The sequence below is a fragment of the Cebidichthys violaceus genome, unplaced genomic scaffold, assembly GCF_023349555.1.
Source record: "Cebidichthys violaceus isolate CVI_PGR_0920_01 unplaced genomic scaffold, fCebVio1.0.p SCAF_8, whole genome shotgun sequence".
In the NCBI taxonomy this organism is placed as follows: Eukaryota; Metazoa; Chordata; class Actinopteri; order Perciformes; family Stichaeidae; genus Cebidichthys; species Cebidichthys violaceus.
In genome coordinates, this window is record NW_027176964.1 from 8,254,364 (window position 1) to 8,273,991 (window position 19,628).

Here is a 19,628-nt window from a genome sequence, read left to right on the forward strand (position 1 = left end):
GGGGGGGGGGGGGGGAACTAGCAGTGAGGCTGAAAGAGTTGTGATGCGCATCTTAATGTGGCATGCTAGTGAGATCAGTGCTTGAAAAGGTAAAGAGATTTAACTCATGCCATAACACTAGTACTGTAAAACTGGTTTAGTGCAACATTTCTCCAGCACCTCTCAGCTTCAACCAATTTTACATTTAATTTCTTGTCACAGTTGATCACTGGCTCTGTATTATATCGTCACATTTAAACTTGCAGTTCTCAGTTAATGCAACCTTGTGATTGCTCAGCACAAATCAAGAGGGGTTGCATTACATGCTTGTCTGTACTGCCTCTGAACAAAAGCTACCTCGGCGCAAAAAAAAAAGTGAACTTCAATTAACAACTCAGACAAGACCAAATTGTAAGCATGATCTTTTATTAAGAGTTAGCCAGTGGAATCATTGCTTAGATTTGGCATTTGTAGCTTCTGTCCTCTGCTCAGTCAGGATCACCTCTCCACTTGAGACCAGAGCCCTGTGATTTGAGGAAACTCTCCTCCCTGCAGCTACAGCTCTTCCTGCAAGAGAATGATGGAAATGCAGCCGTCAATAGTGTAAAGTTTATAAGTTGACAAATGGCAATTTTGATACATAATTTGTCAAGCCAAAATATATTTCTTCAACCCCCAAAATTTACAATTCATAGAGTTTTATCTGTAGGCCAGGATCATGGCGCCAATGACTTATTGGCAGCCTGTCATGGTTTAATGAAGCTTATAGCAAGAACACTGAATTTCACAACATTGATTTAGTCTGGATTGTCAAACAAACATTCTATACACTTTACTCACGTTGGCGGTGGCAGGACTGTTCACAGGAGTATGTGCTGCTGGGATAACACACTTCTGCAGCACAATGGATGAACAGCTGGAAAAGTTGAAGTGTCAAATTTTGTCAACGAATATTAAAAAAAAAAAAAAAAAAAAAAAAAAAAAAAAACATCAGGCCATGAATTACTGTACCGTGTCTCTCTGAGGGGAAAAGTTGCTTTGATCCACAAATGTGAACATTTTAACGATAAAGCGCTTGTGGTGCGTTGGGTAATGGAGCCCAGATGAGCCATCCACAGGCACCATGGTGGTCAGATAACGGTCATCCTGGTTAGGACACCTGGAGCCAACAAGAGCTCATGCTGAACACAGAATTCATTTAAAAAGACAAATTTATACAACCATTTTAGAAAAGCCCATTTTCATATATACCCGTCAATCAGAAGATCCCACTGTGGCATGCTTTGAGGATTGGGGGTGGAGGTGGCCCAGCAGTGCTCCAGGTTCAGGAAGAGGTTTGGGTCAGAGCGTTCCAGGATGTTCACCTCGACATAGACCGGTTCCCTTAGCACTTTGGTGACTGGGTAGTCTGCTTGATTGTAGAAGGAGCTGTACGCTACGTTTTCTGCAAGCAAAACAGTTTTAGCATGGCAAAATATCTGCAATGGCCAACATTGTTACAAGGCTGTCGTGCCGCTTACCCTCCACACATCCCTTTGTGTGACATTGTCCGTTGCCCAGTCTGAGCTCCACTCTGAGGACTCCGGCAGCAGCGACGGGCACAGGCGGAGGAACGCCATTCACCTCCATGACAATAGCCTCCACTCCCGAGTCAGAATACCTACACTGAAACAATAACCTGTTTGGGGGAGAGAGCAGAGGACTTTTACCTCTCAGGAACCCTCAGGACCACAAAACATCCATTTTGTACAAACTCACTCAAAATGGCTGTCCCTGGTGATAGAGCCTCTGGGTCCAACTCCCACTTCATATGAGGAAGACATGTGGTTCTCGTACACCACATAGCCCTCTTCGTCCTGCAAAAGACAAACACATGGCAGACGTGGTTTCAAGCCAATTTCTCATTTCAAACTGAAGCTCTAGGTTTTGGAAATCTTGGGACAAGGAGAAAAAAAAAAAATTAAATTCATGCTGGGCATTCCCCATTTTATATTGTGAAAAGTTATTTAGTGTCACACTTCCACCACATTGAACTTATCACATTAGTTAAAGCTTGGACCAACTACCTTGAATGTCGTGCCACATGTAGTCACAGGGAACTGAAAGATGGCAAAAGCTGAGGTGAAGTCCACAGGGGTGCAGGAGGGGTCGTTCGTCTCCGTCAGGGTGACTGACTCTACATCTATTTTAGGCACAGTGGCATCTCGAGCCACGACCACCACAAACTGGCCATCCTTGGTACACTGCACAGTCACTAGATTTGGGGGGGGGATGAATTTCTTAGTTGCAGCAGATATTTCACTCACCATGCAGCATGTTTGAGAGGCACTAGAAAAGCAGCACAGTTACCTGCATTCCCATAGTAGCAATGGCGCCCATCAAAGCAGCAGTTTATGTTCTCGCAGAGCTCGGCGGTGGTGTCCGGAGTCCCACACTGGATCTTGTCTCCCTGCTCAACCTGGCACTTCTCAAAGGGAGCTGCAGGTGGTGGGACATTCGGCTGTTGCTGAGTAGGAAGAGGAGCTTGGTGTTTCTGCAGAGGCATTGACCAGTAATTCTGGGCAGTAACATCACAAGCCAAAACAGCAACCACCACCACGCTAAACAGGCACTTGAAAAGCTCCATTGCTGTATCAGTAACTATACACTGCACCAACGCTGCAATACAATCACCTACAGCTCTGACGCAGACTTTATACCTGATTGTTCGCTGACAACTCCGCCTCTCATCGTTAGGAGTCAACTGTGTGGCAGCCCTGCAGAGTTAATCAGCTGGGAGCTGACAGGTAGAGCTTATTGTCTGAGAAGAAGTCATTACACTACTGGTTACTAGTTGCAAGCAGTGATTTTTCTGACACCTGTATACTCTGAATTTGAACATTAGTGTGTTTAAACAAGATGACTATCTTCTCCTTGACCCAACACTGTATTTCTTTCACTGCCTCCCACTTGCGCCGACTGTATAAAAGCTGTCTTTTTCTGTCTTTTGCGCACGCAGATGTACGGGCGGTACACCCAGGAGCTGGGTGTGTATGCCAAGGAGGAAGCAGCCCGCCTACGGGACGGAGGAGTGCGGGACGGTGGAGGACTGCGGAGGAACGCCAGTGTTCGCAGTCGTGCTGCAGAGCTGCTGGAGTACGAGAAGGACCCCTGTGCAAAGTGCCATTGTGAGTGGTGAATCCTACGACGAGCCCCGAATCTTTCAGTGTGATTGCAGAAACAAAGTGCGCAGGGGGTTGTAGTGCTCATGTTTGCGAAGGTCAGACCACAGCAGTGTTCAATGCACATAAACAAAGTGGATCTGGTGTGTGTGTGTGTGTGTGTGTGTGTGTGATTGTGGCACTCCAGCATGTGTGAAAGTTGTGTGAAAACATTGACTTCTTAAAGCACAGCAGAGTGTGCTACCTGACACAAGGGAGCAGGAGAGGATGTGAACACGATTAAACACGACCGATCTGAGCAATGACCTCCAGCCAATGAGGGCTGTCTCAATGTCAGACAAAGACAGCCCCCTCTGCTGGCTGTGTGTGTGTGAGTGAGTGTGTGTGTGTGTGTGTGTATTTTTGTTTGTGTGAGCAGAACTCTGATCTGAACTGTCAGATTATTTTATGTCTCGTCTTCCCAGATGACTGCAGATAAGGGAGTGGCACCAGAAGAGAGCTCCGCTTCAGACCGATGTACTACACAATATAAAGGAATGACAGATCCTCTGTACATCCTCTGTACTTTATTTAACCTTCATTGCAAGTTGCTGAAATCAAAGAGATTTTTTTTTGGAGAGCAGCCAATGCATTTCTTTAAGGGTCAGTTCACCCAAATTGAAACATTAGAACTTCTTTGTGGTGTAGAAATAGTTCCCATAAAAACAATTCACGCTGATGTCTGCGGATCATCCGCAGTAACAAGGACACTGCTTTCGGAAAGACACGTTGCAATGTCATTTCTCAGTGCTCTGAGTTCCACAAATGAAATTCCTATCTCCTGTTGGTTGAAACTTCAACCCAATGGCATAAAACCCAAATTATATACCTGGTTAGGTAGTACTAGAGCGTGAGAAGAATTGTTGTGTGTGTGGTTAGAGTGCAAATGTGTAGTCAATTATCCAATAACTTTGAAGCAATAATCCTGAATCTCTTTTTTTTTTATGTGAAAATGTGCAGATTTTCTTAGATACTTAGAAACTAGATATACTTGGGGTTTTTAGGGGTTTAAATATGCTGAGATATATTTGGTGGAACTGACCCCTTTTGAAACTAAAATCAACACATAAAATCTTAAAAACATATTAGATAAAAATGTGAAAAAGGGAGAGAAAGGCAGTCTGTTTTCACACGTGTTTGCACAAGTGAGCCAGTGTGGCTGTTTTCCACGACCGGTTTTCTGTGCCGTTTTGCTCTTGTGACTAGTGATCTGATTAAAGCTCGATACATCGCGTCATAGGTGAAAGCGACACTACAGCGGCCCAGCCTCGCTCCCTCCACCATAATGGGAGCCATTTAACACAATCACTCTCAGATCAGGAGCCAGCCAGAGTGATTTGTGTGCTCGCTGTCTGTGTGCTCGTAGATCAAGCCATGTTTGTATTTTTAGACTCATCTTTAGATAGACGCTCCGGCTGGATGGGCACTGCTGCTGTCTTGTTAAGTAACATGTGCAGAAAGAACCTTTTCAGATTTGGAAGTGGGAGTTTTACTGTTTTTTTCCCTCTCATGTATCTGTGTGGGAACAGCATCTCTGTGGGTGATGGACTAAGAGTGTGTGAGCCTCTGTTTAGATCAGTAACTGGAGCCGCAGCTTTTGAACAAGGCAGCCTACACATTGCAGCCAAGGGCTCTGCGACTGGTCGTGATGGAGAGCTAAAGACATGCGCTGCCTTTTTATTTTGACTCACAGAGTGAATCTAGAGCCGACGTTATCCTCCCAGGAACGGCATCATTGTGTATTATGTCACGTTATGCATTCAGTGGCTTTGCACCTTTTTGAACACACTGTTTAAAGGTGGAACACCTCCTGCATATTTTTAGTATTGTTCCTGATTAGAGCTAGTTGGCTTCAGGTGATGGAATGCAGGACTAGCAGAGGTAGGGAGAAAGTTTCTGGCGGTGTGATTTTCTTTTTTTTTTTATAATGAGATCAGGAGAAGACATCTGTGATCTCCACTGAGCCTGCGGATGTGAGCGAGAGCCAAGATGCACACGGAAATACGTGGCTTTGCAGGTGCCAGACGAGATGTGTGTGTGTATGTGAGATAAAGAGTGAGAGAGAGACAGGAATAAAGAAAGAGAAGCTATGGGAATATGAATTTCCCCAGTTTCGTCCAGTGAACTGTGAAATCAAAATGATAGATCCAGTGAAAAACATGGCAGTCCAATCTGCACAGATAGATTTATCTTTTAAATATTTCTCTCAGACATGTTTCTTTCTTTCTTTTTTTTTTAAACTTGTCATGTCCACTGTGTGATAAGTTTGTCTGCACATGACTGCATTTGGATGCGTACATCCTCTGTTGGCTCCTTACCGTCCAGCAGGTGGCCTGACGTGCCGGGTAGCTCGCCACGTCATGCACACAGTTATCCTCCACCTCCCAAAGGAGAGTCAGCATCCCTGTGTGACCCGAATGCTGCACCAGAAAGTCTGCTGCAATGTCTTTTTTCATTCATTTATATTGTTTATTATGTCTGTACAGTCGCATTCAAACAACAACAACAAGAAGTATTTGTGGGTATGAACATACAAGCAGCATAGTCACAAATTTGACAGTGTAGGAAAAGAAAAGTAAAATTATGAGAGTTAGCCCATGTAGATATAGGGGGATAGCGATGCATCTGTAAGATTTCTGTCTCATGTTATACAGTTATTTGATTTTACAAATAGTTTGGAGCCATTATTCTATTTTTTAAGTTTTTTAAACTTTCCTTCAGTAAGACGTCCAGATGAAAGAGTTTAAAAGTGGAACTCAATTCAGCCTTAATGATGTGTTAAAAGCCGTCTGACTGTGGCTTTGAGCCCAGAGTCCTCAAGATCTAAATCTTTTAAACTGGCCACATTTCATTTTTAAAAAGGCCCAGTAATTTCCTGAAAGACCTGGGAGGTTTCAGCAAAAGTCAACCAAACATACAGTGTATATAGATCATTTATTTTTTTCACTCTCATTATCACATCTGTTGCTCTCTTGGTCTCTCCTAAGATGTGGCATTTCCCTCCATGGCCACTATATGACTTCCAAGCGGCAGAGTAAACGAATCAAAAGAACTTGGTGCATCTCGACTGTCGCACTTTTATGAAATATGGATGTGGTAAATGTGTTAGTAGCACAGTTGAGCGTCTCTTGGGAGGGGCACATCTATAAAATGCTCTGGATGTTGAAGTGAATTCCAGGCTTTGGCAATGTCCGCAGACGACAGAGAGGAAATGAGTCCAGTGATGCTTCTTTTAGCTGACCTAGCTCAGAGTTATAGATTATAATGTAATGGCAGAATTTATAAACCGTGACCCAGCTTTGTATTGTGTCTGTGTGTTTTTTTTAATTTGAGGTAGATGAAGTTAAAGCGATTCTCATCGCTTTAACTTCTCTCTCATTCTCAACGCATTCACCATATAATAAGCTCCTTTAGTTTATTATTGTTCTTTCAAATAGAAAATATATCTGTCCACTCTTCTCCTTGTTTTCATAATACAACATTCTTCTTTGGTTGTGGGATGTCAACCTTTATTCACTGTTATGAATGTTGTTGTTTGTCAGAAGATTCATTAATACATAACCCTTGTCCACCAGGTTACACCAGTGTAGTGGTCTTTTCTTTCTATCTCTAATGTAGGAGTGGACATAAAAATACTCTTGTTTTATACTAGTTGGTATGATGTGGTTTTCCCAGAAAAATATATATTATCTCATTATAATTGGGCAATAGAGATTCAATCACAAAAGTGACATACAACCTGATATAGCTAATATAACAAATGTAGTCGTATTTTAAGTTGAGAGACCATAGATAGATAGTGTTTAAAGCTTCCGAGGCCTAAATCCTTCCATTCATCCCCTTCTCCTCCTTCACTACATATTCATTTCTGTCTTTTCCTTCCCCTCTGACACAGCTGGTTCCTTTCAGTCTCACACCCACAAATAGTTTCCTTCAGTCTCTTTTCACACCTTTTAAGATTCATTTCAAGGATTTTATTTTTGTGCTTTTCCTCTGTCTCTGTGCCCTCACCTCAGTGTGTGCGTCTCGCTGCCAGAAGTTCCTGATCTCGCGGGTGGGGGAGGACTGGATCTTCCTCATTCTGCTGGGACTGCTCATGGCTCTGGTCAGCTGGGTCATGGACTACGCCATCGCCTTCTGCCAAGAAGGTGAGACACAGAGAGCGAGAGAGAGACAGAGAGAGAGAGTGGAAAGACGGCGGTGAATGAAGGGCTGCTCTCACAGAGGCAGCAAAGTATTAATGAGCCATGCTTTACAGCAAATAGCTGTAAATGGTAAATACACAAATTGTTGCAGAATTATATTAACCTTGAGCTTATATCTTTCATAAGGATATAAAGGATCAATAAATACCATTTTTACTTACACATAGCATCAAATGCATCAATCATAATGCAAAAAAGAAAATCCTCTGAAATGATTAACTCGTAATGCAACACATCCCTATAGAGATAACTTTGTGGTGTTTTAATTCAAAATGTTAGTCCCTCTTTCTTTCTCACATCAATAAAATACCTGTAATTAATGAAAATAACAGAGTACCACAAGTTTTTTGAAGTCTGATTGTCTATCCATGAATATATGAGCAGGTATATTCATGAATCGGTTACTTTTAACCTATTTCTTTTTTTTTCAAATGTCAGAGTGTTTTAGAAAAACTTCTGCCTTTAGATGTGAAGAATGCCGGCATAAAGAACCGCTTCCTCTAATGAGTTTCATGGAATGGTAGATTAGATACGAAGAGAGCTAAATCCTCAATCATGGCGAGGCGGCCGCAAAGCTGCTGTAGGTGCAGAAAAATGCATGAATAAGACAGAGAAGGGAGGTCAAAGGGCATTAATGAAGAGCAGAGGAATCAGGTGAATCTATTCACAACAGATAAATCATGTTAGATGGGGAAACTGGCTGTTAAATGGTTTAGTTTTCTACTGCATTATACTGATGAAGTTGTGTGTGTGTGTGTGTGTGTGTGTGTGTGTGTGTGTGTGTGTGTGTGTGTGTGTGTGTGTGTGTGTGTGTGTGTGTGTGTATGTGTGTGTGTGTGTGTGTGCAGCACAGAAGTGGATGTATGGTGGACTGGACAGCAACATGCTTCTGCAGTACATCGCTTGGGTCACCTACCCTGTAGTGCTCATCACTTTCTCAGCTGGATTCACACAGATACTGGCACCTCAGGCTGTGGGTAAGACATACACACACACACACACACACACACACACACACACACACACACACACACTTACATTCATTTCAACTATTGATGCACAAACACATGTATTCACGCCTCTAATTCCTGGTCATATTTCTGTTTGTATAATGTCATTGGCTCTGTAATGCAGCATAAGGTCCTCCATGAACACGTGCTTTCCAATCCATGCAGTATAGCTGTGATGAGATGTGCATACAGAAAACTATATGAATATCAATCAGCTCTTCCCCTTCGCCCACCCCCCTCGCTCTTCATTTATTCCCCTCATCCTTTTTTCTCTGTAATTGCTTCCTTTCAACTCGTCTTTTCTCTCCTCTCCATCATCCGACCCGGCCTCTCTTTCCTTTTCATTTCCCAGGTTCAGGTATTCCCGAGATGAAGACGATACTGAGGGGGGTGGTCCTAAAGGAGTACCTGACGTTTAAGACGTTCGTGGCCAAAGTCATCGGTCTGACCTGCGCTCTGGGCAGCGGGATGCCTCTGGGAAAGGAGGTACAGGGTTTCCTTTTTCCTTCATCGCTCTCCATCACAGTCTCTTGGGCTGCACAAATTACACATGACAGACGGCTTGACAATTTTTTGAAGTTTCCTGTCGAGCAGGATTTAATCATCTTGCTTCTTCTAGTCTCATTAAAGTCGCTGCTGGGAAAATAAAAAAGTGATTTGCTGCTAATAACGCTTGCATTTCCCCATTCGGGAGGTTCTCAAGTTGTTTGAATCTGAATCTGAGCAGGCTTTAATCGATTTTGAGTAATGCCCCTGAACTTCAGTACAGCACGCTCAACTAGAATGTGCTTTCAGTCATATCCTGTCTGCTAACATCCTTGTCTCTCTCCGTCCTCTCCCTCAGGGACCCTTTGTTCATGTTGCCAGTCTGTGCGCCGCTCTCCTGAGCAAATTTATGGCTCCTCTTTTCGGCGGGATTTACATGGTGAGGACAGCAACCACATTTACAAAAAGAAATGCAGAGTTCCTGATGCACAAAGTTAAACCTGTTTGAGTTATTAAACCTTTAAGGACCTTATGTCTCTAACTGGAACATTCACCATCAACTAATGTGATGATTTAATCTCTCAGAGATTAAAATCATTGAGGAGTCTTAATGAACATACCATTATATTTATGTCATAGGTGGTGCTCTCGTCACTCAAATATTAAGAAATATTGATCATGTTTCATTCACTATGTTCAAATTCAGTGACACTACACACCAGCAACAACAAATTCACCAATCCAGCATCACATTACAGATTGCAGTTTTAAAGGATTAGAATTATGTCCAAGAGTGACACAAGAACTTCACTTTCATGCTTTTGTCTGTACGTTAAAGGGTAAATCCACTTCAGGGTGCTGTACTTTGATTGTCATCTATGGTCAGTGTGTTCCAGTGTGTACACACACACACACACACACACACACACACACACACACACACACACACACACACACACACACACACACACACAGAGTAATCACATGCTCCAAAGGTTTCCATATTTAATCGGGTTCAAAGCAGTTACATGGTGCATAATCACCAAGAATCAAGTGCATCTTTTCCTTTTTTTTCAACCTTTATAAGTCCAGGGAAGTTTTATTATGATCAAAGCTATCTTTTACAGGATTCCGCTATTTACACACAATTACATCAGGGAGCTGCCCACTAAAACACAGAGCCGCTGAGCATTAAGGAATCTAACCATGCCCACTTCTTACTTAAATCATGGTTACTACTTATGATTTAAGTAGTTGTAATCTTTTTTCAGTTAAAATGAATTGTTTCTTGCACTGGAAATACTGTATCTCAACATGACATCTCTTTGTCTGTGTCGAACCAGTTACAGTTATCATAATACAGTATATATATATTTTCACTGATTTGAAGTATTGCAGGGTGGATTTTAACCTTTAATCCTTCCACTTATTGCAAAGACGGGGTCTAAATAGTTGCTGAGAGGAATGACAATGGACAACATTTACCCACATGGGAGGATTGCCTTCATCTTTGTGTCTTTTCCTTTGGTGCTCAAAAGGTGTGAAGCTGCAAGAAAACACACACAATCAACGTTATTCTTCAAAATCTCGGTGTTTTACTTGACTCTCTGCCGTTCCCTAGGACACACTCTCACCTCCACTTATGTGAGACCACACGCTCGGCTTCTGCCTATTTCTGCAGCGGACAGTGGGCTATGCTTCTCCTCCATGTGCCAGCATCACCACCATCAGTACGGAGGAAGATAGACTGCAGTGATGAGGAGGAAGAGAAACTCATGTCAGCACAGTTAGAAAAGACTGAAATAGTCCAGGCGTCGACTGTGCAGCCGTTAAACATAATCAGTCTGGGGAAAATGTTAATTCAGTTCACTGCCGAATCAAGACGGGTGTTTGCTGAAGCTCATTCCCCGCTTGTTTGATTTTGTGTGGTTGGGATAATAAGTTGGCTGTCCTCCAGGAGCAGAAATAAAAGGTAACCTCTACACTCGCACATGTCGCACTCACACATATTTTTGTCTCTTTGTGCCCCCCCTCCACTTTGACTGCTAAAGGAAGAGCCCTTTGAGGGAAGCAAGGTATGAAACGCACGAGACAGATAGTTTCTTTATTGCCAATTCCATCAACATTAATAACCCATGCTGTCCATCTCAGAAGCAGAGAGAGATTGATGCTTTTCCATTTGTCTGCGCTGTTTGATTCTGTTCAGTGAACCGTCACAGCGAGGCATCGATCTGCACCATCTTTGCTTCTACACAAACATGTCATTCCCATGATTTCATCACTCAATCCTGGGTTTTCAATTATGGCCGTCCATATCCCAGAACTCCTATATGTGATGTTGAATGTGCAAAAGATAAAGCAGCTTTAAAGCGTAACTGTTGCATTTGTAAACAGTTGGTGAATTAGTTTTTTCATGAGAAATGCATTTGTCGTGTATTGCGTGTTTGTGGCATTTGCACGTCCATGTACACCTGTTGGGATTTGAATGTGTGCGTGTGTGTGTATTTGCTTGAATACATGGCTGTGTGTGTATGTGTGTATGTGTGTGTGTCTGTGTCTACCTGTGTGTATATCTGATTCTTGTTGGATAGAACGAGCTGAGGAACACAGAGATGCTGTCGGCTGCCTGTGCAGTGGGTGTGGGCTGCTGCTTTGCTGCCCCTATTGGAGGTAAGACAACATGACTACAGCCTCTGATTGAATGCTATCTAATTATGGTAGATAATTATGGGAGCTAATTGGATGGAGGGAATACTTACCCTGCTAGGAGGAGAGCGGATGCCAATTTCTGTCAGTCTGTCTGTCTAACGTATTGTATCTCAGCAACTATTTGCCAAATTGACGTGGAAAATGTCCATGAATGTCCATGATGTTGCTCGTTGCTTTAGGGGACCCTGTGACCTTTCCTTTAGAGCCTCTGTCAAGTCAAAATTTCCCCTTTGATGCAAACATACATCCTTGGATCTTTCTCTGCAGATGGAGTGGCCAATTTATGGAAATGTAGATGTCTAAATTTCCCCATTTGGCCATTTTCCATGATGGTTGTTCCAACCTTTTCTTGAATAACATCTCTGATTGTGTTTTGTTTGTGTGGTGCAGGGGTGCTGTTCAGTATTGAGGTCACTTCTACGTTTTTTGCTGTGAGGAACTACTGGAGGGGCTTCTTTGCCGCCACCTTCAGTGCCTTCATATTCAGAGTGCTGGCGGTGTGGAACCAGGAGGAAGGTTAAGGACGAATTATTTTTTTATCAAAGACAAAACAGTTTTCTGCTTTGTGTACCTGGGTGTGTTTTGTGACTTTGCAATAGTGTGTTATTTCAGTTGTCTGGATGGATAATAAATAAGATCTAATAAAGTTAGAGAATTACATTTTTGTTTTAGTTTTAATCATACTTTATATGTTATTAATAACTTCAATGGAACATGGGCTGACATTAATACCAAAATTGTACAAATTGTGTACAATTTTGCGTCACAGAATGAGTATATTGTTATAAACATTTGGTGTCCAGTCCCATTTAAAGTCAGTGTAACACATCTGCATCTGTAACAAAAAGACATATTGCTGTGAAGTCTACACAGAGTGACACCAGTCCTCTTTTTCCTCAGAGACCATCACTGCTCTCTTTAAGACCCGGTTCCGTCTCGACTTCCCGTTTGACCTTCAGGAGCTGCCGGCGTTTGCCATCCTCGGGTGAGCATGTTTCCCTGGACTGACGCCACATTACACAGATCCCAGGAGCAGTTCGGCGCCTGAAGGGACCTGAAACTGAGTCTCTTTCTCTGTAGTCTCATCCTGGTCACATTCACATTCCAGTCTGAAGGTTGATTTGTATTCAATGAACGAGGCATGAAATTAACTTTTTACTCTGCTGATTACAAGTAGAGACTGTATCCACATCATCGTGTGCCAAATTCGATTTGTTTGATGCCAATACGTTTTACTGGAGAAAAACAAGAAATTAACATTGGTTGGCTTCCGGTAAAGTGACTTTACCAGGCGGAATAAAATATCAAATTGTATTTCAGTGGTAGTGTGATTGCATTTCAGTGTAGCTGTTCTTGTGTTTCACCATCAGCAGACCAAACATCTGTGTCTTTGTCTGTCTGCAGGATTGCCTGTGGTTTTGGTGGCGCTCTGTTTGTTTACCTGAACCGACATATTGTAGAGTGCATGAGGAAACAGAAGACTATTAACAAGTTCTTGCTGAGGAAGTGAGTATCTGACTCCTGATGTCACACAGATCATTTATACTTCTGGGGTTTGACATTTTTGGGAAACTGTACTTATTTGCTTTCTTGCCGAGAGTCAGATGAGAGAATTGATAGACTCTCGTGGCTGTAGCTTCATACGTACCGATTGTACGTATGAAGCTACAGCCAGCAGACGGTTAGCTTAGCTTAGCATGGACCAGCTGGACAGAAACAGCTAGCCTGGTTCAACTTGTCATTGTTACAACCAAACAAGATATAATGTGTTAATTAGTAAGCTTTTTGGATAGAGTCAGGCTAGAGTCAGGCTAGCTGTTTCTCCTTGTTTCCCGTCTTTATGCTAAGCTAAGCTAACTGACTGGTGGCTGTAGCTATAGGGGTATCAATCTTCTCATCTAACCCCCGGCAATAAAGCAAATATTCATATTTCCCAAAAAGAAATATAATAAATATTCAAGCTGCATCTTGAGAAGCCACATTTTAACCATTTAAGCTGTAGCTAAACCCCAAAAAGGATCAAAATCCGGCTCATGTGCTTGGTGTCTTATGTCACAAAGTTAACATAATATTTGAAGATTTAGATAAAGTCCTTGTTTGAATTGGGTCAGTTTCAGTTTCACACATCACTGAGAGGTATTTATAGTCTTTCCATCCTCACCACCCAGAAATCAAGCATGCACATACAGTGTGACAAGCACACCCATTAATGACCCCACAGTCCATCTCTTCCTGTCAGGCGTCTGGTGTATCCCGCACTCGTCACCCTGCTGGTCTCCACTCTCACGTTCCCGCCGGGCTTCGGGCAGTTCATGGCTGGACAGGTGAGAAAATACTGTCATGCTCTTAAGACTCCACCGTTGTTAGATGATTGATGGTAATTTTAAACGAAGGGAGAGTTGGCGTCAGGTTGTGTGTCATTTGGTGCTCCTCTTATTTGATAGCACAAGCTGTACATTAGCTGCCATGTTTCCCGATGAGGATTGCTATAAAGACAAAGACAAATTAAAAACTACACTAAAAATACTTATTTTTCCTCATCTTTTGCACAAATGCAACAGAAAAACAAAGAAAACAGCCTCTGGTTCAGATGAAAAGGATGAGGACACATTGTTCTGCCACTGGAAACGTCTGACAATTGACACAACAAAGGGAAATGTAGTTTGAGCTTTTCATTTCTTTAGAGATGCAGCGATCACAATTTTTGTGTTGGTGTTGCCTGTGCACCTGCCACACTTCACAATCGTCCTGCGTAACAAGCCATTAAGATTCATTTTGAGCTTTTTAGACTGTCAAAACAAGAAAAACGAACATCTGCTAGTGAGCTGAGAGAATGCCTATTATTTGTCCTGTGCAGTTTTACAGGCGGCGGTGCTCATTTATTGAAAGAAATCCTGACACAAAACAGAATAAGACAAGTTGCTGAACTGGCATCAAGAAAGTTGCACTTGTTTCTAGACAACATTTGAAAGATTTAGGTCAATAACATACATAATGGCCGGTTCAAATGGAGTATGTTTGCAGTGCACAGATTACGAAACTCAAAATCCATTCAAAATACTTTATTTCATCAGCATAATCCACTCAGTATCATAATGCTATCACGAGGAGAGTCCTGGGAGTTATTTAAAACAAACATTACAATAAAACAATTAAAACATATCAACCAGTAGCATCAAATTTTTGGTAGATTTCCAGTAGACGTAGATCTCAACACAGCCTTTGCTGATGACATTACATTACAGTCATTTAGCAGACGCCTTTATCTAAAGCGACTTACAATTCAGTATCTATCTATACACCGTAGGCACAGCTACGGGATTTTGGGGTTAAGTGTCTTGCTCAAGGACACATTGACATGAGACTAGCAGAGCAGGAGCCGGGGATCGAACCTGTGATTGAAAGGCAGGCCTGCTCTCCACTTATCCACGGTCACCCCATGACCTTTGAAGCCTCCTGTGCAGGTCTGTCAGGTACAGCGGAATAACAAACAGACATTCAGACGACTTCTCTCTCATGTCGACCCATCAGCTGACGCAGCACGAGTCTCTGGTCGCGCTGTTTGACAACCGAACATGGTGCCGCCAGGGCGTGGCGGAGGAGTTTGATTACATCAGCCACCACCACGCCTGGAAACACCCACAGGTCAACGTCTTCATCACACTCATCCTCTTCATCGTCATGAAGGTAGGCCTTTCGACATATGTCCGGAAAATGTGTCTGGTTTGATGAACTTTTCATGACGCTCTGTCTCTGTGTCTAAGTTCTGGATGTCCGCTGTGGCCACCACCATGCCTGTTCCATGCGGGGCCTTCATGCCAGTTTTTCTTATTGGTGAATAAAATCCACTGTGTTTTCTAATGTCTTTACTGCAATGAAGAGAAAGAAGCCCTTTAAATAACGTCTTCTATCTGTGTGTGACGAACAGGCGCAGCATTTGGGAGACTTGTCGGAGAGATCATGGCAACTATGTTTCCTGATGGCATACATGCTGACGGCAGCGTGTATCCCATAGTTCCCGGTGGTTATGCTGTAGTTGGTGAGTTCTTTCACTCACTGTACTTAATTCACCATTTTGTGTCTTTGCCTTGATAATTCCCAGGCACTCTTAAATTTTCCTGTGTGATTGAAATCGTCCCCGCTGTAAAGCTGCAGCCGTTTTCATCCCTTCATGCCAGCTTATAGAATGTGACTGATGAAATCTGATTCCACTTTAGTTGAACACTACATTTTGGACCGAAGGTAAAATAGGAAATCGTTCAAAATTGCCACGGTCGCGACTCACTGGTTAGTGTGACAGGATGGTGCTAAATGTTATGAATTATGATGACTGAAAATGAAAATCTGGTTTGGATTTGCTGTCTTTCAGGAAATTCTTCTCTGATTCATAACACATGGATATTTTATAGCTTATTAAAGTCTCATTTTTAATTGCTGTTTTGAAAAGATGCCTGATCACACAACTAAATCCTCATCTGTTAACTGTACGTGAATGGATTTAAGGAGACAGAAAAAGGTTTTTCTTTAATTCCCTCCCACACAGGTGCTGCAGCGTTGTCTGGAGCAGTCACCCACACTGTATCCACAGCAGTCATCGTGTTTGAGCTGACTGGTCAGATCTCCCACATTCTGCCTGTGATGATCGCCGTGATCCTGGCCAACGCCGTGGCCCAGTCGCTCCAACCGTCACTGTACGACTCCATCATCCGCATCAAGAAACTCCCTTATCTGCCTGAACTGGGCATGGGACATCACGAGTGAGTCTTTGTGCGCATTAGCCACCTGTTTGTTTTTAATGAACGCCCAAGAAAGAGTTGGCCCTAACATTTTTTTATTCTATCTGTTGTGCCCTCTCTCCCTCTTTGGCACCCACATCTCCCTGCTTCCCCCGTCCCATCATTTCCTCCCCTCTTCCATGTTTCAGGAAGTATAATATCCGTGTGGAGGACATCATGGTTAGGGATGTGCGCTACATCACTCTGAACTCTTGCTATCGGGACCTGCAGGAGATGATGCTGACTGGTCAGCTCAAAACACTGGCCCTGGTTGAGTCCAGTGGTAAGTGAATTCATAATTAAATCCATTTCAGCAAGTCTCGGCGATCAACTTGATACTAGTATGAAGTATCAATAATATAATTGGCAAAATTATGATTTAAGAATATGAACTGAAACTGTTCCAATAATAACAATAGCTTTGATAGGATAATTTAAACAATATTATAAGGAAAATCATAATTTTCAACCTACAGTGCATTACAGTCAGCCTTCAGTCTCATTCATCATGCTTGCATTGAATCCTATCTTTATGAAGGTTGTTTTCTACCCCATTTATATCAATGAGTGTAGACTAAATATCACAAACGCCTTTCACCATAACACAATGTACTTAAACAGCATTCAATAACATTGAATCAACATCTCTCTAAAACAGTTTAAAGAAAATACTGAACATTATAACCTTCTTAAAGGTAAGATTTATTGCAGGACTCTTACATTAGACTGCATCAGGTTCGGTCTTAACGGCTTACTGAAACTGACACAACAGTTATTTTATGTTCCCTTTTGCTTCTGTGAGCTTTGTCTGCATTGCCACTTTCATCTCATTTCCTCACAAATCCCCTGTCACCTTTTTTTCTTCCTCTTCCTTCCTGCTCCTTCAGACTCCATGATCCTGCTGGGCTCCATAGAGCGACTGCAGCTCCAGTCGCTGCTCTCTCTCCAGCTGAGCCGCCTGCGGAGGCTGGAGTACCTCCGCCAGTTGGCCCAGGACAACGGCACTCACGATTACTTGCCCAGCCTGACCACCGACAGCACGCCCAGCTCCCCCTGCTCCCACATCAACTCCTCGACCAACACCAGCACTCGGCAAGCGGTCCGCTTCCTGGTGAGCACCCAACAGGTGTGAGGCGTCCGGGGGCGCCAGGGCTGGGCTGGGGCAAAGTCTGGCTTGGGTTGGGTTGTAATGGTAGACTAGAAGTGGATCAGGCGCAGCATGTGTTAAGCCTGTAGCATTAGGTAAAGGCACAGATGGAACTGTTGTGGTAAGTGTTTACTGTTAACTTTATAAATGTGCATTGTTTCTACATTAACACATGCCTTCTTTGTCTCTGTCGTCTGTGCCATTACCTGTGCTGTCCTGTGTATTTATGTGCACGCGCCCGTATTTGCCTTTTCTGTGTTTTCTGTGGCTGTCTGTGTGTGTTGCATGCGCGCTTGTGTCTGGCTTCCTCTGTTAATATTTTTTCCATGTAGATCTCCACAGAGGAGTCTTCCTCCTTCAGCCCAGTGGTTTCCAATGTTCAACTTCCTCTGAAATCTGCCTTGAAAACTGTGTCCGCCATCAGCGACACAGAGACGCCAAATAGTATGTACTTTACACCTCTGCAAAAAAAAAATATATATATATATATATATAAAATAATACACATTTAAAAAAATTATTGTAATATACCATATATATATATATATATATATATATATATATATATATATATATATATATATATATATACATATATATATATAAATTGTAATTTTAAATAATACAAAGTTTATAGAAAGTGGGATACTGAAAACATACAGATTGAAAATAATCAGATTTTAAATCCAAATGGAATGAAAACAGATTTTTGTTTTTTTCCCTCTGAGGCTCTCAGACCCTTTCCTGTGCTGACCAAGACAAGGAGCTGCTGGAGGTGAGAAAGAGAGAGGGATCCTATATATCATATGTACATCATATATATGTGTGTGTGTGTGTGTGTGTGTGTGTGTGTGTGTGGGTGAAAGTGTACTGTATGAATGTAACACATATTGTATACGTGAGTGTGTGTGTGCCGTCAGTGAGTCCACGCATATGCCGTCCACCTCTTCCTCCTGCTGACGGGCAGCATCCACCCACAGGCAGCAGGGTTTTCCTTTGTGATCTCATGCTGCAGAGTTTTGTTTTAAACACTTCTGTGAGTCACTGCCCCCTCACCACACATTCACTGCCAGTCAAACGTTTTTGGACATCGGACATTTTTGCAATTTTAGTTACATTTTAAGTAACAGAGACCAATTTTCAGGTACGCTTTGAGTGGTGACATCTTGGACAGACACGGACGTAAACTGCAACATGACTGATTGGCAGTATTGTGTTTCTATTGAGAGTCGACAGTCATGCTGGCAGCTCTGTGAGGACTGAGTACTGAGACACAGCGGCCCTTTGACCTGAAGGCTAACATCAGCATGCTAACCTGCTCAGACTGTTTTAACATGCTGATGTTTAGCAAGTATAATGTTCACCATCTTAGCTTAGCATGCTAATATTTGCTAATTAGCACTAAACACAAAGTACAGCTGAATGTCATTTGTTTTACAGGTATTTGGTCATAAACAAAATTATTGGACAAATTAGAATAGATGAAAAGTCAAAGGATCATCACAGTTGTTACAATTCATCCAAAGTCAGACATGAATGTTTAAACAAGTTTCATGGCAATCCATCTAATAGTTGATGCATTTCGCTAGAAACCAAAAAGCTGATTTGATAATATGTGACACCGTCAGACAGTGTGAAATAATGCCTCAAAGTGCTGAACAAAAATGTTGAAATGTAAGGTGTTAAGCAAACCTTTATTCTGGCAGTGTATCCATCTACCAATGTGGTATTAACATTGGGTTTCATTGCAGATTTTTGTGCCCTCACCTTCATCCGTGGTGTAGTAATTATACCCTTTCAGCGACATTGTGCTCACATCACGGGGACTTCTCCCAGTAGAAGTCAGACTGGGATCCAATGTAAAAATGGTAAACCTGTCCTGTTTCGCTGATGCTCTGTTAATGTTGTGCTGTGTTGATGCTCTCTCTCCCCGGCCGGAAGAGTCCGGCTGGGCCGGTTCCTCCCGAAAAAAGACAACCCAGGCCCAAACGTGTGAGGATCTCCATGGCGGTAAGATTTTCTGCCGCCTAGAGACTGTTGCTTAGTAACCGTTGCCTTGCGACACGCACGTAGTGAGTGCTCGACCAAAATATTTGTGGTGTACCAGTCAAAGCATT

The 19,628-nt window shown here is 42.6% G+C and overlaps 2 protein-coding genes across 7 annotated transcripts in view; one reads left to right on the forward strand and one right to left on the reverse strand.

Annotated features, from left to right (window-relative positions):
• Nucleotides 1-19,628, forward strand: part of clcn2a (chloride channel, voltage-sensitive 2a) — a 36,484-nt gene that overhangs the window by 11,953 nt on the left and 4,903 nt on the right. For 2 of the 6 annotated variants that reach the window (XM_068701908.1, XM_068701903.1), the window contains exons 2-21: nt 2,978-3,146; nt 7,196-7,327; nt 8,233-8,361; nt 8,747-8,880; nt 9,239-9,319; nt 10,932-10,955; nt 11,472-11,550; nt 11,980-12,105; nt 12,490-12,574; nt 12,994-13,095; nt 13,811-13,913; nt 15,121-15,276; nt 15,354-15,423; nt 15,518-15,628; nt 16,133-16,346; nt 16,514-16,647; nt 17,252-17,490; nt 17,844-17,955; nt 18,240-18,286; nt 19,453-19,521. In XM_068701908.1, coding sequence (XP_068558009.1) covers nt 2,978-3,146; nt 7,196-7,327; nt 8,233-8,361; nt 8,747-8,880; nt 9,239-9,319; nt 10,932-10,955; nt 11,472-11,550; nt 11,980-12,105; nt 12,490-12,574; nt 12,994-13,095; nt 13,811-13,913; nt 15,121-15,276; nt 15,354-15,423; nt 15,518-15,628; nt 16,133-16,346; nt 16,514-16,647; nt 17,252-17,490; nt 17,844-17,955; nt 18,240-18,286; nt 19,453-19,521 — 2,316 coding nt within the window. Of the gene's footprint in view, nt 1-2,977; nt 3,147-7,195; nt 7,328-8,232; nt 8,362-8,746; nt 8,881-9,238; nt 9,320-10,931; nt 10,956-11,471; nt 11,551-11,979; nt 12,106-12,489; nt 12,575-12,993; nt 13,096-13,810; nt 13,914-15,120; nt 15,277-15,353; nt 15,424-15,517; nt 15,629-16,132; nt 16,347-16,513; nt 16,648-17,251; nt 17,491-17,843; nt 17,956-18,239; nt 18,287-19,452; nt 19,522-19,628 lie in introns of those variants that run through there. The other 4 variants (XM_068701904.1, XM_068701906.1, XM_068701907.1 and 1 more) reach the window with 4 other exon arrangements.
• LOC137866178 (zona pellucida sperm-binding protein 4-like) lies at nt 389-2,605 on the reverse strand. Its single transcript, XM_068701910.1, has 8 exons — nt 2,329-2,605; nt 2,046-2,233; nt 1,738-1,835; nt 1,500-1,657; nt 1,231-1,423; nt 991-1,138; nt 820-895; nt 389-546 (listed from the first exon to the last, which is right to left on the reverse strand). Exons 1-8 carry the CDS (start codon nt 2,603-2,605, stop codon nt 428-430), a joined length of 1,257 nt encoding a protein of 418 aa, XP_068558011.1. The 3' UTR covers nt 389-427.